Source organism: Mastigoproctus giganteus, chromosome 4, assembly GCF_048544385.1.
Source record: "Mastigoproctus giganteus isolate SK-2022 chromosome 4, ASM4854438v1, whole genome shotgun sequence".
Classification (NCBI taxonomy): Eukaryota; Metazoa; Arthropoda; class Arachnida; order Uropygi; family Thelyphonidae; genus Mastigoproctus; species Mastigoproctus giganteus.
The window spans coordinates 15,996,308-16,014,770 of NC_143578.1; the positions used below are offsets into that span (position 1 = coordinate 15,996,308).

The following is an 18,463-nucleotide window of genomic DNA, read 5'->3' on the forward strand; positions in this document are numbered from 1 at the left end:
GTCAATGTTAAACTTCATTTGCCACCTCTCAGCCCATCTGCTCAACCTTTCCAGATCCTGTTGCAGCAGCAACAGGATCTGGAAAGGTTTACTTACAAACAGTTTTCATTAACATAGTCTTTTAGGATTTCGTCACAAAACTGCTAATTTATTGAGAACTGCATTAAATGTCTGAATTAACAAGAATTTTAAATTAGTATTCCTATGGAGGTTTTAGTGGAGTGGTTGTCAGAGTTTAACATAAAAAGATTGATTTATTGTCACTCGATTTATTGAGCATCTACTATTGCTACAAAAGTAATCCCTGCCCCTTTTGTATCCTTATAGATTAATTAAAACAAATATGTTTATAATTAAAATAAATGTTTAAGCTAATTTCTGACCATAAGCCCAGAAATTAGCTTAAACATTCATCAAATGACTGCCACAATTAAACAAGGTAAACACTACAGTACCTGGTATGTTAACACTAATAGTGCTACCACTTTCAGTCATAATATGGTAGTGGTGTTGATCCTTCCACTTTCTTCTTCTTCTTTGTCTAAAATAATGTATTTCCTTTGTTCCATCATTACATATTTGTTTGATAAAATAGCTTCTGTTGAAACCTGTTAAAATACATATAAATCAAATTATTATTAACTAATCAAATTTTCTATAAGTACAGCCTTTAAATTTAAACCACTCAAATGATAGTCATAAATTTCATAAACTGTGTATTACTAATTCTCTACTCAACTAAATAATATTAGTAAAAATATATAAATTTTATAATATTAATACTAAAGTAAATAAACTCATTAATGCATCAGGAATTATAAATTTTCATCATCAGAACGATAGAATTAAAGTTTCAGCTAATATATAAAGTAGTTTTTGTAAGTGACATCATTGATCCTCTGAGCAATAACATGACTAGGAAAAACAGTAAAATCAAGAAACAAGGCTATGTGGGGTGAAGGTTGAAGTAAACTAATTTTGCCACATTTCACTGGATAGTTAGTGACTCTTCTTTTCCATTTTTTTAGGCTTCTTTGCATATGTGTAAAGCATCTATTTTTCCACCATATCCATCCATTCACATGTAACAATTTGACTCTCAGTGGATGGAATTTCATGAAATTTTGTGGCTCTTTTAGAAACACTTGTCGACCCATCTCAAATTTCATTAAAATTAGACAAATAGAAATCTGTTTTTTTTTTTTTTTTTTTTTGTTGTATACAAGTATTGCATTAGCCAATGACATAGCTACCATGTAGGCAGGGAAGGCAATTGCCTCCGGCCCTTTAGGGGCCCAGCATCTTTGGCCGTCTCCTCTTTTTGCAATTTTCATTAATTAAGTAGGGGCCCGAACATGTTCTTTGCCTCCGGGCCTGAAAAAGGGTAGCTACGCTACTGGCATTAGCTATTCATATTATACTGTATATTATAGCTGAAGCACTGGATATTATATATGTTGTTGTTCTGCACTAATTGAGAAATTAATAGGCAATGGCAAATGCACAGAAAATAAATATTCTTAGTGTGCATATGAAAGTAGCTGCTTCTTGAGGAGCTTGTGTTTTTTATCAGTTTACTAAACATATAAATCATGAATTATTACTATTTGCTTATTATATTAATCACAGCAGAAATGTGAAATGTGTTACATTTCATTACACAAATATTAAGTACTGTATATTCAAGAATGTTGATTGCATACTACAAGCTGAGGAATGTATTACATTTAAACTTTTATTTAAAAACCCAGGATGAAAAAAGTATTACAAAATGCTGAATGCGCTGTGAAGTGAAAACAATTGCTTTTATATATTATTAGTTAATTAGTAATTAACTGGCAACAAGATAATCAATTATTTACTTTCCACTTCTATTAGTCACAAAAAAGCAAACAATTCAATTAATTTAAGAAATAAAGATCGGATGTACTGTGTACATTACTTAACTTGTCATTATTAACATCACTAACAATTTTTTCTTCTGGTTATCTTCTAATCAGTTTAAGGCCTTATAGTCATTCTGTTCATTAAAATCTACTTTCCAGTAAACTTACAAATTTAAGACAAATTCTATTTCTTTGCTGGTTCTTAAATTAATCAAAATATATTTTCTTATGGAACTAAGAGATCATATCTTTTGATCTTTATCTGACATTGACTGAAAACATTGTGAAACACCAGAATCTTGCTTTACTCATTGTTTTAGATATTTCAGCAGATTTCTATATTCCCAATCAGGTTGTTAACTGAATATTTTAACATTTCTGGCTGCACTTTTATATATATATATATATTTCTTTTTTTTTTTTTATGTGAACCCCAAACACGAGAGGTATTAGAACCTATAGTACTTAGTACTGTGCTTGGGTTGGAGGTTGAGAAGACGAAAGAAGATATTTGTTGATATTGGACTTGAACTTCTGTAGACTGTAATTTTCAGGAAATACGTATGAAGGAAGGTTGTTCCAGAAAACGGCAGTTGAATGAATAAATGAGGAAGATGAAAAGTTGGTTCTGTGAGTTTTAAGTTGGACAGTAAATGGATGTTGGCTGGTGGCGGCACGTGTTCGGACTATTTTGAAAGAGAGAGCAGGAATTATAGAAGCCAATTCAGAAGAACAGTGCCCATGGAAGTATCTGTAGAAGAGGCATGCAGCAGAAACAGTACATCTATGAGAAAGCGAGTGGAGAGACTCTGTTAGAGATGAATCATTAATTAACCTAACTGCCCTCTTCTGAATGGAATCAAGAAGCCTGAGAGAGGTTTTGGAGGCACCACCCCAGATGTGGGAACAATATTCCATGGCAGGGTGGATTTGCGATTTATACAGAGTGAGCAGCTGTTTGGAAGAAAAGTAACGCTGAGAGCGAAAGAGAAAACCAAGTTTTTTAGATGCGGAGGAAGCAATATTTCTAATGTGCTTGTGCCAAGAGAGATCAGAAGTCAGGGTAATCCCCAAAAGAGATATATCATTTTGCCTAGAAATCGGAGTGTCACTAAAGATAAGCATAGGAGCAGAAGAATCCTTTTTGCGAGATATAAGACAAGACTGAGTTTTAGAAGCGTTGAAATCAACTAAGTTGTCTTTGCCCCACTGGAGAATTACCTGAAGATCGGCATTTAAGGATTTGGTAGCAGATTTTCGAGAAGTTGAAGCTGATTGAACAGGACAAGGTTTCTCAAAATGAAAAGTGGAATGCAATGTGCTATCATCGGCAAAACTATGGATAGGATTTCCAGTCAATGGAAGAAGGTCATTAATATACAAGAGGAAAAAGAGTGGGAGAAAGAACTGAACCTTGGTTGACACCGGCAGTGGAGAAGTTAGAAGACAGAGAGCCATCTACCATCACCCTCAGTGAGCGATCAGAGAGAAAACTGGATAACCAATTACTAAAAACAGTTGGCAAACCATAAGATGGAAGCTTGTTTAGAAGACCTTTATGCCAAACACGATTGAAAGCCTTTGAGATGTCAAGAGCAACTATTTATGTTTCACTGAACCTTTCCATTGAATTAGTCCATAAATGGGTAACATAAGCCAGAATATCACCAGTGGATCGACACTGACGGAATCCATACTGGCGATCATTGATCAGATGGAAAGTTTCTAGGTAGTTTAAGAGATGGCAGTTAATTGATTTCTCCATCACTTTAGAAAGAGTAGAAGTAATTGCAATGGGACGATAATTGGATGGGAGGGATTTGTCACCCTTTTTAGGAACTGGCTGGATATGAGCAAATTTCCAAGCAGAAGGAAAAACACATTTGGAATAAGAAAGTGAAAAAAGGCGGCAAAGAATAGGAGTAAGTTCAGGAGCACAGGTTTTGAGAACAAGTGGAGAAATACCATCAGGATCTGGAGCTTTCTTAGCATCAAGATTCATCAAAATCCTTCTGATATCCTTTTGACGGAAGACCACAGGAGGCATTGAATGGAGCGTGTTGGGAATGGTGGGAGGTGTTTTACCAAAATCATTAATACATGAGCTGCAAGAAAAATGGGATGCTAGCAGGTCAGCTTTATCCTTGGCTGAAGTGACAACAGAACCATCTGGTTTGGACAGAGGTGGGCAAAAGTTGCGGCCAATAGCTTTGGCAAGAGACCAGAATGCTCGGCTACCATTAGGGCAAGAAGCAAGTTTTCTACTCTTAGTCTGTTCAAACTCTAGTTTGGACTGATTAATAACTGCTTTACAATTGTTGCAAGCTTTGGTGTAGGCAGAAAATGAAACTGAAGAATCAAAAATAAGCCAATTACAATATGCAACATTCTTCTCCTGAACAGCCTTAGCACATTTATTGGAAAACCAAGGTTTAGATAAAGGACGAGATTTTAAAGTGGAGTGTGGGATAAAGGATTCCATTCCTGCAAGAATAATTTCACTGACACGATATGAGCAAACGTTGACATCAGAAGTTTTGAAACAGTAATCCGACCATGGAAAAGAAGAAAAGAAGTCTCGCAGGTCATCCCATTTTGCATTCTTGTAATGCCAAATAACACGAGGATGGGAATAGCCATGAGATAAAGGTTCCATTGGAGAAGAGAAAATCACCAAGTTGTGATCTGAAGTGCCTAAAGGACCTCCCACTTCGACCGTGTACTTAGAAGGGTTGTTTGTGAGAAAAAGATCAAGCGCATTGGCTGTATGATTAGGATTGTCTGGTATTCTTGTAGGTAAATGAACAATCTGTGCTAGGTCATTAGTAATTGGAAAAGCCTCAGCATCTCGACCTGCTGGATCGGTGTGACTAGAAAACGGAAGCCAGCTGGAGTTGTGAACATTAAAATCCCCAAGGAAAATTACCTCACTGTTAGGAAAGTTGGACTGGAGAGAGTCAAGTTGCAAAGAGAGGAAATCAAAGAGCTCCAAGTAATTAGTGGAGTTGGGAGAATGGTAGAGACAACAGATGAATTTGACACAATGAGGTAGAGAGATTTTAAGCCAGAGAAGATCAAAGGGAGGAGATTCCAAATTGCCAAGTCTCTGACAGGGAATATCAGAACAGACAAATGCACAGGTACCACCTTTTGAGGCGAAAGGAATCATACAGCGAATAATTTGGGCATCTGAGATGAGCAGTAGTTGAATCAACCAATAACTGAGATTCTGTCAGAAAAAGTACATGGGGTTTGGCAGACTGCAAGTGAAAATGGGCATCGTTGAGATTAGAACTGAGACCACATATATTTGTGAAATGAATTAGGACGTGCTTGGGAGGTTTAGATCTTTTCGCAGATAAGCTTTCTCTATTAGTTTGACAATTTATGGTGTATTCAATAGTAAGAAAAAGTGGGTGGGACGTGCTGTATGAAGTAATGAAATTTTTCGATATGCGTACATGTGGTAAGAATATACCCAGATCCTTGACATAACGTGGCCTCGACAATGCTCCCCGCATACACACTACTCGGACTCCCTCCAGTCACTACCTGGCAGAGTAGAGGTAGCAAGATTATACACTAGATGATCCGGAAGCCTCCTAGAGAGTTACCAATAGGTTCGGTGTGGTGTACTAACTAACAGCTGGCCTGTGAACACCGTTTTAGAGCTGTACCCTCGAAATGTAAGGAATATTGGATCTTGCCACGACGTTCATCATAACCTCCATCAATCATACTGCATGATGGAAGAGATAGGGAAGGGTTGACCGGAACTTAGCTCTAGAGACTAAACGTGGGTTCCGCCACTTCGAGCCTCCAATAAGCAAAGTGGTGGTATTTCACTGGTTGATGAGAGTCATCTACCACCTAGTACTGCCTGGTAACATAGAGGGGCGGCATTCCTCCATGTGGTGTGGACGCCACACCTTGACCCCTGCTTACGTTGATTCACACTTCTGTGGTCACCCACCATGTACTTGTGCATGGAGATTATACCCAGGATTACAAACAGTCCCACCATCGTGAAGGTGCAAGCAGAGGATTTGGCTGTCACAGACCGTCCGGACTTCGCCGAAATTGGGTCCACTTGACTTGAGTGTCACCCGAATATCAGTTCCATCAGCGTTTTAGACTCCCAGGTAGCAAGTACAGCTTGACTGGCATATCTGAGAGAATGTCTGTGACAATCTCAAGGACCTAACGGGGGCCTGCTGTATATATACAGCAGGCCCCCGTTATAACGCGGTTCGCTTTACGCTGATTCGCTATAACGCTGTTCTTATATTATAACCCGTATCTGACTATAACACTGTCACAGATCACTATAACGCTCTTTTACAGATTGCATTTTTGGCATATTTAACGAAATCGTTTCATTTGATGGAGTCGATAGCTTGAAAATGAATAGCAAAACAGCATTAAAATGTTTCCCATGCCAACTTGAGAAAATTTCCCACACTCAGTGAAATTTTCTCGCATGCTAATTTCATTGCAGTACAGTCACACTTGTTACGTAGTTCCGAGATCAACATTTTAAAAAATGATCAAGTATATTGCTTGTAATATTTGCGTTATATGCATTTATCCGAAGTGTAATCATCACTCAGTACAGTATTAGACATCGGGCGTAATGGACAGTTTACTTGAACATTGTATCGTAACTAATGCACCAACGCAGTTACATTTTCAAAGAGTTAATAATGGCCAATAAGAATGAAAGAGCAACAATGTCTGGGTGCAGTACGAAGACTATAAATGTAAGAAAAAGACTGAATTTGAAAATTAAATTAGATGTTTTGAAGAAATCGATTCCAGTTAACGACAAGCGGATGTGTGCCATAATTTAGGACTTGCAAGTTTAACCGTAAGAACAATTATAAAAAAATAAAGAATTAATTTTAGAAAGATAGCTGTTCCAATGCAAGCAACTAGGGCTAGGCGGGCTATTAAGATTGAAATGGGAAGACGTTAACTAATATTATTGAAGATAATATCCAATGCAGAATTCAGTTAAGTTAAATATCATAAAAAAAAAAAAAAAAAAAAAGAGAGAGAGATTAGCCAATATGATGATCTGAAGAAAATTCACCTAAGGGAAAAAAAAAAAAAAAAAAAAAATGTGGAACCATTTAAAACTGGTAAGGGCTGGTTGAACAGATTAAAAATCTAGGGAGAAGTCACAAGTGCAGATCAAGGAGCCGAAACTTTCAAAAAAGAACTTGTTAAAATTATTGAAGATGGGGTTGTTGTTGTTGTTATTATTTAGGAGCATTAGCAACTAAGGCCACATTGTTCTGGGGATACACAGTGGTCACTCCCTGACCTTTCTGCATCCTCCGTATTTGTTGGCTCACGGGCTCAAACCCCGGTCTAATCAAGAAGCATGTGCTACGCACTGCTGCTCCTGCCCACCTGGCTACAGAGGCGCCAAAGAGGGGGTATTGTGTGTTATACTTCTCAACAAGTTTATAACATAGATGAAGCAGGACTTTTATGAAAACGAATGCCTAAAAGAAGTATCATATTGAAAGAAGAAAATAACATGCCAGGTTTCAAAGCGGCCAAGGATCGGGTGACTTTATTGTTGGGTGGTAACGCTGCGGGGGATTTAAAATTAATACCCCTTTTAGTTTATTTAGAAGAGGGCCAAAGTTCAACCCAAAATCGACACATTTTTCATGATCAAATTCATCAATTAAATTAAATCAATTAAAATCAATTTAGATCAATTAAATTCATGATTTTAATTGGAATTTTAAGTTTAATTTTGATACGTAAGTAGTTACCACATAATTATATACGTATGTAATGCAGAATATTTTATATGTATTTGAATATTAAATATTTTGACCAACATTTGTGCATCTTTCCACTACCGTTTATATTGATTAGGAAATATCCTATGGCACCGACCGCAACTTACAATACATATGTTACCTTATGGGAATGCCGCGCTCGCTTAGCAAGATTCACTTAGCGCTCTGTTTTTCCAGAACAAATTATCAGCGTTAAGCGAGGGGTCACCTGTATATATATATATATATATATACATATACAATTCATTACTAATGGAGAGAGAACTGAAATTCAACATGGCAGAATTACAGACCTGTTATTTTAACTTCTCTTCCAGGGAAATTAATGGAGTCTCTGGTTAAAGAAGTAATGCAGGACCAATTAGACAAGACTGCAGTTAGTTCCGACACAGCATGGGTTTGCAAGGGGAAAGTCTTATCTGACCAATTTGATCAGATACTATGATGCAGTCACAAAGGGACTGAATGCAAAAAATAATTCTATCATATACAGGCAACCCCTGTATAACACGGTACTTCTACAACATGGTTTCGCTCTAACGCGGTTGGAGAATTGCGGCAATCCTCGCACAACACAGTATTTATACAGCATTTGAGAATTGCAGGAAATCTCGGATAACACGGTATTTTTGAGCTTCTGTGCTAGGAAAAACCCTGCTTTTATGTTAAATGTAATTTTCAATGTTTCCATTCATTTTTATTATTAATAGCTACATGGTGCAAGGAAGCCTGAGGCCTATGCTGCACCAGCCAAAAAAAAAAAAATTTTCTGAATTACCCTGAGAGAGAGAGAGAGAGAGAGAGAGAGAGAGAGAGAGAGAAGTAGAAGGGAAATCACCAAGGAAGAGAAGAATGATGATATCCAGTCAGGACCCTGGGTGTGCCAAGCCCATACTCACCAGATATGAGCCCCTGGGGTTGTGAATCCCCGCTGTTGACTCGCTTGTTGTTATCACCTATGCAATATTTTTCTAAAGCACATTTCTGGATGTCACTACCATAAAACAATAAAAACAATTTGCAGTTTCTGGTTTATTGGGCTTTTCTGTTAGTGTAATCAATTATAAACAGGTAGTCAACTCGATCTTCATGCATTTGCTATAGTACCGATACCTGGAATTCTGTGGGTTTTCACGTTATTATGGTGAAATGTGTTTCCCCTTCCATGAAATATTCAATCACAAAAAACATAAATAAATTTTCAGAAACTCATTACTCTGTACCTCACTTGTGCATATCGTGTTTGTTGCAACTTGTGTGTGCCATGTTCTCTGTTGCTAATTGCATATCATTTTTACTGTTTGAAATTTTACAACCAAAAAAAAAAAAAAAAAAAAAAATCAGTAAATAGAAATATCAATTAATTACAATGTACATATTAATTAAGCTATGTACGTAAGAGAATTTATTTTGATACCTGGAAAATATTCCGATTTTCATGTATCATTTAACTTTGTTTATTGGTAAGGTAATAAAATTAAATTTGTGCTTTATATCTTTAAAGTGGGGTCCATTTTATTTTTTTGTGAGATCCCTGGGTTAGGTTCTGTGCTATTGAACTTTTGCTTGTTTGAGACCATAAAAAATTGTGACTTCGAAGCATGCAGATTGTGAATTTCATTGTGACAGAGAGCAAAAGGTACACGAAATCTAGATGCTGCAGAACAGATTGTGCTTAGCAGCAACGAAGAGTAAGAAAATTAAATAAACATACATTATCTGACATATACGTATCACAGTTTGTAAGGTGAGAAGTTTGTTCAGTTATTACTATTTAAGTTACTGCTATTATAAAAAGAAAGTCAAAATATTAAGTTATTATTACTATAAAAATTAAGTTTCCGATAGTTATTTAAAAAATAAGGTGTATTTTTGTTAGCTTTGGCAGTATGGCATTAACAGCAAGTTGCTGCTATGGATAAAGGAATGGTTGAGTGGGAGAAGACAGAGAGCGGTAATCAATGGACACTGATCTTCGTGGAGTAATGTTATTAGTAGAGTCCTCCAGGGTTCGGTATTAGGCTCATTGTTGTTTTCTGTATTTATGAATGATATTGATGAAGATATATCAGGCTCAATGTCCAAGTTTGCAGATGATACAAAGGTTGGCGGGGTGGTTAATGATAGTAATGACAATATGCTACAGCAACAGAAGTTTAACATTGACAAATGCAAAGTACTGCATATGAGTAGCAGTAACCCAAGAGTAAAGTACCAACTGGGTGGTACTACACTCAGGGTAGTGGAGAATGAAAAAGACCTGGGGGCTAGAGGTAATTGTGCAGTCAGATATGAAGTTTTCTGAGAAATGCAGACAGCCTGCAAGAGTAGCTCATGGTGTCTTGTCAATGATATACAGGAATTTTTCCAGCAGAAATAGGATGATTATCCCCTTGTATAAGGCAATGGTCAGGCCACGCCTTGAGTACTGTGTACAGGTCTTAACTAATTCATTTCTCAAATATACGTGGTCTCAATTCTAATCTCAATGATGTCCATTTCCACTTACAGTCTGCTTGTTTGTTTGTTATTTGGAGCATTAGCAACTAAGGCCATATTGCTCCGGGATATGCGGTGGTCATTCCCTGACCTTTCCGCATTCTCCGTATTTGGTGGTGACGGGCTCGAACCCCGGTCTAATCAAGAAGCGTGTGCTACGCACTGCTGCTCCTTCCCACCTGGCTACGGAGGCGCCCACTTACAGTCTGCCAAACCCCATGTACTTTTCCTGACAGAATCTCAGTTATTGGTTGATTCAACTACAGCTCGTCTCAGTTGCCCAAATTATTCGCTGTATGATTCCTTTCGCCTCGAAGGTGGTACTTGTGCATATGTCCATTCCGATATTCCCTGTCAGAGACTTGTTGATTTGGAATCTCCCCTTTTCGATCTTCCCTGGCTTAAAATCTCTCTACTTCATTGTGTCAAATTCATCTGTGTGATTTTTTTTTTTTTTTTGGCTGATGCTGCATAAGCTCATACACTTGTTTTCTTGCATCACATGCCACTACTACTACTAACTCCACTAATCACTTGGAGCTCTTTGACTTCCTCTCTTTGCAACTTGACTTTCTCCAGTCCAACTTTCCTAACAGTGAGGTAATTTTCCTTGTTGATTTTAATGTTCACAACTCCAGCTGGCTTTCGTTTTCTAGTCACACCAACCCGGCTGTTCGAGATGCTGAGGCTTTTGCAATTACTAATGACCTTGCACAGATTGTTCATTTACCTACAAGAATACTGGACAATCCTAACCATACAGCCAACATGCTTGATCTTTTTCTCACAAACAACCCTTCTAAGTACATGGTCGAAGTGAATGGTCCTTTAGGCACCTCGGATCACAACTTGGTGATTGTCTCTTCTCCAATGGAGCCTTTATCTCATGGCTATTCCCAACCTCGTATTGTTTGGCATTACAAGAATGCAAAAATGCTGTTCAAGAGAAGAACATTGCATATCGTAACTGGATTGTTTCTAATTTTTCAATGTCATTTTCTGCCTACAACAAAGCTCACAACAATTGCAAAGCAGTTATTAATCAGTCCAAACTAGAAAACTTCCTTCTTGCCCTAATGGTAGCCGAGCATTCTGGTCTCTTGCCAAAGCTATTGGCCGCAACTTTTGCCCATCTATGCTCTCACCTATGTCCAAACCAGATGATTCTGTTGTCACTTCAGCCAAGGATAAAGCTGACCTGCTAACATCCCATTTTTCTTCCAACTCGTGTATTAATGAACTTGGTAAAACACCTCCCACCATTCCCAACACACTCCATTCAATGCCTCCTGTGGTCTTCCGTCAAAAGGATGTCAGAAGGATTTTGACGAATCTTGATGCTAAGAAAGCTCCAGATCCCGATGGTACTTCTCCACTTTTGTTCTCAAAACCTGTGCTCCTGCACTTACTCCTATACTTCGCTGCCTTTTTTCACTTTCTTATTCCAAAGCTGTTTTTCTTCTGGTTGGAAATTTGCTCATATCCAGCCAGTATCCCTTCCATCCAATTATCGTCCTATTGCAATTACTTTTATTCTTTCTAAAGTAAAGGAGAAATCAATTAATTGTTCGGTGAAACACAAGCAGTTGCTCTTGACATCTCAAAGGCTTTTGATCGCGTTTGGCATAAGGGTCTTCTAAACAAGCTTCCATCTTATGGTTTGCCAACTGATTTTTGTAATTGGTTATCCAGTTTTCTCTCTGATCTCTCACTGAGGGTGATGGTAGATGGCTCTCTGTCTTCTAACTTCTCCACTAATGCCGGTGTCCCCCAAGGTTCAGTTCTTTCTCCCACTCTTTTCCTCTTGTACATTAATGACCTTCTTCCATTGACTGGAAATCCTATCCATAGTTTTGCTGATGATAGCACATTGCATTCCACTTTCCATTTTGAGAAACCTTGTTCTGCTCAATCAGCTTCAGCTTCTCGAAATTCTGCTACCAATTCCTTAAATGGTGATCTTCAGGTAATTCTCCAGTGGAGCAAAGACAACTTAGTTGATTTCAACGCTTCTAAAACTCAGTCTTGTCTTATATCTCGCAAAAAGGATTCTTCTGCTCCTATGCTTATCTTTAGTGACACTCCGATTTCTAGGCAAAATGATATATCTCTTTTGGGGATTACCCTGACTTCTAATCTCTCTTAGCACAAGCACATTACAAATATTTCTTCTTCTGCATCTAAAAAACTGGTTTTCTCTTTCGCTCTCGCCTTTACTTTTCTTCCAAACAACTGCTCACTCTGTATAAATCGCAAATCCGCCCTGCCATGGAATATTGTTCCCACATCCTGGGTGGTGCCCCCACTACCTCTCTCAGGCTTCTTGATTCCATTCAGAAGAGGGCAGTTAGGTTAATTAATGATTCATCTCTAACAGAGTCTCTCCACTCGCTGTCTCATAGACGTACTGTTTCTGCTGCATGCGTCTTCTACAGATACTTCCATGGGCACTGTTCTTCTGAATTGGCTTCTATAATTCTCGCTCTCTCTTTCAAAACAGCCTGAACACGTGGCGTCACCAGCCAACATCAATTTAATGTCCAACTTCAAACTCAGAGAACCAACTTTCCATCTTCCTTGTTTATTCATTCAACTGCCGTTTTCTGGAACAACCTTCCTTCATACGTATTTCCTGAAAATTACATCTACAGAAGTTCAAGTCCAATGTCAACAAATATCTTCTTTCGTCTTCTCAACCTCCAACTCAAGCACGGTACTAAGTACTATAGGTTCTAATACTTCTCATATTTGGGGTTTACATAAAAAAAAAAAAAAACAAACGTCTAGAGGCCTCATTTTAGGAAAGATGTAGAGCTGCTGGAACAAGTACAGAGAAGGGTAATGAAATTGGTGAGGGGAACGAAGGGGTCCTCTTACCAAGAAAGGCTTAAGCTCTGCAAATTGTAATGTCTGGAGACTACGAACCTGCAAGGTGATCTGATTGAGGTGTATAAGGACTTCAATGGTTTGAGCAAGATCAATGCCAATGGATTCTTCCTCTTGCCCAGATTTCCAACCTGAGGGGACATAATTTCAAATTGAAGAAAGACAGTTGTAGAATAGATGTGTAGAAATTTGCCTTTAGCCAGCAGGTGGTTGGTTGCTAGAGCAAACTTTTGACTGTACGGCAGATTCGATGGGTCGCCAGTAACATAGCTCTTTGCGGACGAAACTCCTTGAAGCTCTTGGAACAGAGAAGTTTTTCCTGATTTATTTTCTGATTTATTAGCTTAAATTGTCATATTAACTTATTTTCTAGAGTAGCTTTATATTCCTAGTTACGATACTTAGTTTAAAGTTTAACTTAGACAGAGATTTTGTAGGTATTACTTAGTATCGGTAACGGTATCAAATCCACGTGTTACAAATTGAACGAGAAGTCTTTTTTTTAACCAAATTTAGTCGATTTATTAACCAATTGTTATATCAAATTATCTTCTATAAGTAGATTATAGACCTAGTGAGGATCCTTAGTTTATTCTAAATTGAGATAGCGAGATTTGGAAGCTAATCAATACTTACGAGTCCGTAGAAGTACCGTTCGAGAATTCCCGCTATTTTTACACGATAGCATAAGCTTAGTGTAGTATAGTGCCAATATAATACAATTAAATTGACAATATAATATAATATTGTCAATTAATCAGTAAATCTATTAATCTTGATAAACTTTATTGTCGATTAAATTGTACTTTTAACTCTATATATTTATAACGACTTAATCGTAACAAATAATTAATACATAACTATAGTGGTACACGTGATACGGAAGTTGTATAAAGGGAACTCGTAGAAAACACTAGATACCGAAAAAAAAAAATAAAAATAAAAAATAACATAACTGTTTTTGGATATAACTTAAGGATTTATTTTTTGTTTTGAAATTTTATTGAATTAAATCGGAATCATGACTCTGACCAGACCAGCAAAGCAAAAGGCTCAAGCTAATGGGAGTGCTGTGGTTCAGGGGAGAACTGAGGGGGGCAGTTGCCCTCTGAATCACAGTCTTTTAAAATGCACTGTTTGCTTGATGTTTGCGGAGCAGTCGGGTACGGGACATGATGCTGCCAAGGGGGATGTCTTTGTGTGTGCACGATGTAAGGAGTGCAAGGAAATCAGGCGACAACTCAGCGTTGTTATGGGCCTTTATAAGAGCTTGAAGGACAGGGTGGATGCCCTCGAAGGAAATAAATTGAGGGGCCCATCAAGCTCTCAGCTGCCCACATCAACGCCAGAGCTTGCACTTGGTCATCAGGCAACACAGAGGCAGCCCCCTAGGCAGAATGCGCTGGTCCCACAGGAACTAGTAGTTGTTGGTGACTATTGTCAGGGAAACGGGGAACATGCTTTGTAAAAAGGATAGGTGGAACAGGACCAGGGTATGTCTGCCAGGGGCAAAGGTTGATGACGTTGTAGAGCGGATATCATCTTTTAAGGGCACAAAAGGTGATATAGTTGTACACGATGGCACTAATGACATTAAGAGTAGGAGACCGGCGGAATTACTTAGCAAGTACAGGTCACTGTTGAAAAAAAGCCGTGAATTAGGGTTGAATTTGAAAGTGTCTGCAATTCTGCCCAGACACGATAGGAGGGAGTATATGATGAGAGCCTTGTCGATCAATTCGGCCCTGGAGGGATTGTGCAAGGCTCAAGGGGTAGAATTTTTTTCAGCCTCGACTGTACTTGTTAACAGGAGAGATTGCTTCTACAGGGATGGGATACACTTAAATAGAAAGGGTGCAAGAATTTTTGCTGATGCTGTCGAGGCAGTGTTAGGTGGGTCGGAAAACTGCTAGTTGGGGGGGATACAAGGACTAATAGATTAACAGTAGCCATTGGCAGAGGTGGAAGTGATTCTTGCACTGCTTCTATTGAAATGAGCAGAAGCCTGAAAAACAAGATTCAGGATATTTCAGAGACTGCTGGGAGTCATTGCGGTACAAGTAAACACATGGGTTGTGTTAGGGTAGCTAAGAATAGAAACAGGTGCATGTATACCTGCGTGTACACCAATGCTAGGAGTTTGGTAAATAAATTTGATGAATTTGAGGTATTGCTCAAAACATCAAAGGCAGATATTGTTGGGATATCAGAGACGTGGTGTCACACAGATATAAGTAATGCGGAACTGGAATTTGGGGAATACAATGTGTATAGAAAGGATAGACAGGACAGGAGGGGAGGAGGGGTTATGCTATTAGTTAAGAAACACATAAAGCCAAGGAAGTGAAGCCAGTCGACATCGATGGACAGGGCAGTGTCGAGTCAGTTTGGTGTGACATAAGCATAGGGGAATCAAAATTGCGAGTAGGAGTGTGCTATAGGCCTAATGACTCTGATGAGTATAATAAGATATTGTACAGGGAAATAGAGTGGCCCAGTAAATCAGAGAGTCTTATAATGGGGGATTTTAATTTCCCAGATATTGACTGGAATTTGTGGGTTGGTCACTCGCACACTAGCAAGGCTTTTGTGGATTTATTGGATGATTGTTTTCTACATCAGCATGTTCGTGAGGCAACAAGAGGGAGCAATACTCTTGACCTGATTATCAGTAGTGATTCTTCATGCATTAAGAATCTGCAGATAAATGAACCACTGGGTGGCAGTGATCACAGTGTGTTGAAGTGGGATTTACTCAAGGAGGTAACTACCATCAGAGGTAAAGGGAAGGGTTTTTGTTTTCGTAAAGGCGACTATGATGGTCTGAGACAGTATTTAAATTCTATACAGTGGGACCAACTGTTGATGTTACCAACAGCAAACTCAAAATGGGAAGCATTCAAGGAACTAATCTTGGAGGCTACCAGGCTTTACATACCAACTAAGAAATATTGTTCAAGGTTTAGGCCTAAATGGTTGTCACATGAACTAATGAGACAGGTGGCAGAGAAGAAAAATGCATGGGATACATACAAATTAATGGGTGACATGGAAGCCTATGATAGATATAAGTTGGTCTGTAACCAAGTCACAAAGGAGATTAGGCAGGCAAAGGCAGACTACGAAAAATCCTTGGCAAAGGATGCAAAGAAAAACAGAAAAGAGTTCTTTACATATTTAAACTCAAGAAGGAAAGGGATGAATCAGATTGGTCCACTGGATATTGATGGTTCAACAGTTGAGGATCCTGCTCAGGTGGCTAACAATCTAAACGAGTATTTTGCATCTACATTCACGCATGAGGAGTTATTCAGGAAGGAGAATGATGTAGGTAAAGTAAATATTGGCAGTGAGCTGGATGATTTTGTAATAACTGAGAAGAAAGTGGAGGAGAGATTGTTGAGGATAAACATAAAAAAGGCACCTGGGGTGGATGGGATCTATCCAGTTATATTAAAGGAGGCAGCAAAGGAAGTAAGCAAACCCTTAGCCATAATTATGAGAGCTTCTTTGGACTCAGGGGAGGTACCCATAGACTGGAGATGTGCAAATGTAACCCCAATTCACAAAGGAGGATCAAAGGCTGACACAAGTAATTATAGACCTGTTAGTTTAACTTCTGTTCCAGGTAAATTAATGGAGGCACTGGTTAAAGAAGCACTGCAGGATCATCTAGACAAGAATTCAGTTATAGCTCAGACGCAGCATGGTTTTGTTAAGGGCAGGTCTTGCCTGACCAATTTGATTGGATACTATGATGTAGTCACAAAAGAACTGGATGCAGGGAATAACTTTGATATTATATATTTGGATCTTAGAAAGGCTTTTGATACTGTTGCACATGGAAGACTGCTGCACAAATTGGAGCAGTGTGGCATTGGAGGCAAATTGCTGCTAAGGGGATGGTTGAGTGGCAGAAGACAGATTGGTAATCAATGGACACTGCTCAACGTGGACTAATGTTATTAGTGGAGTTCCTCAGGGTTCAATGTTGGGTCCGTTGTTGTTTTCGGTGTTTATGAATGATATTGATGATGGGATATCAAGTTTAATGTCCAAGTTTGCAGATGATACAAAGGTTGGCAGGGTTGTTAAGGACACTACTGACGCTATGCTGCTGCAACAGGATCTGGAAAGGTTGAACAGATGGGCTGAGAGGTGGCAAATGAAGTTTAACATTGACAAATGTAAAGTACTACATATGGGAAACAGTAACCCCAGAGCAACGTATCAACTCTGCGGTACTACACTGACAGTGGTGGAGAATGAAAAGGACCTGGGAGTAATTGTGCAGGCAGATATGAAGTTCTCTGAGCAGTGCAGACGAGCTGCAAGAGTAGCTCATGGTGTCTTGTCAATGATATACAGGAATTTTTCTAGCAGGGATAAGGAGGTGATTATTCCCTTGTATAAGGCAATGGTTAGGCCACATCTTGAGTACTGTATACAGGTCTGGAGGCCTCATTTCAAGAAGGATGTAGATCTGCTGGAACGGGTACAGAGAAGGGCAACAAGATTAGTGAATGGAACAAAGGGTTGCTCTTACGAAGAAAGGCTTAAGTTTTGCAAATTACAGAGTCTGGAGACTAGGCACCGGCGAGGTGATCTGATAGAGGTGTATAAGGCTTTGAATGGTTTGAGCATGCTCAATGCCAATGGGATTCTTCATCTTGCTCAGAATAATCACCTCAGAGGGCATAAATTCAAATTGAGGAAGGACGGATGTCGGATAGATGTGCGGAAATTTGCCTTTGGCCAGCGGGTGGTTGGTTGTTGGAACCGACTTCCATCACTTGTTGTTGAAGTTGATAGCCTAAAAAAATTAAAGCTCAACTGGACAGGTATTTCGAACGAACGGAGGGGTGAAATGGGAGTGGCGTGTGTGTTTTTTTTTTTTTTTTTTTTGGCTGATGCTGAATAAGCTTGCTTTCTTGCATCATATGCCTCTACTAATGCTAATGCTAACTTCCAACTGTCATTGTGGAAGTTCACTGTTTAAAAAATTCAATGCAGAACAAGACAAACATTTGCAATGAATGGATGGGCGAAATAGGAAGGGGTTTTTTTTGTTTTTTTTTTTTTTGGATGATGCTGTATAAGCTTGCTTTCCTGTACCATATGCCTCTACTAATGCTAATTCAACCCCACTAAATGTATAAGTTATTCTGGGGTTGCTATTTCCCAAGTGTTGCATTCAGGACCGTGCTGAGCCATTTTAGTACCCGAGGAAAGAATGAAAAATTGCGCCCTCCTCTAAAATATTAAAAAATAAATTTTTTGTTAAAAAAGATATGACTTATTTAAAAAAACATTTCTGGTACACATTTTAATAAAAATAAACTTGTTCACCTCACCCTAAGCACAGCTCTGGTT

At 38.6% G+C, this 18,463-nt stretch overlaps 1 protein-coding gene across 3 annotated transcripts in view; it reads right to left on the minus strand.

Moving 5' to 3' along the window:
• LOC150086434 (katanin-interacting protein-like) overlaps positions 1-18,463 on the minus strand; it is a 351,533-nt gene that overhangs the window by 280,052 nt on the left and 53,018 nt on the right. For all 3 annotated transcript variants that reach the window (XM_090372573.1, XM_090372572.1, XM_090372571.1), the window contains one exon: positions 456-608. In XM_090372573.1, the coding sequence (XP_090228699.1) occupies positions 456-495 (40 nt within the window). In that variant the 5' untranslated portion in view covers positions 496-608. The remainder of the gene's footprint in view (positions 1-455; positions 609-18,463) is intronic.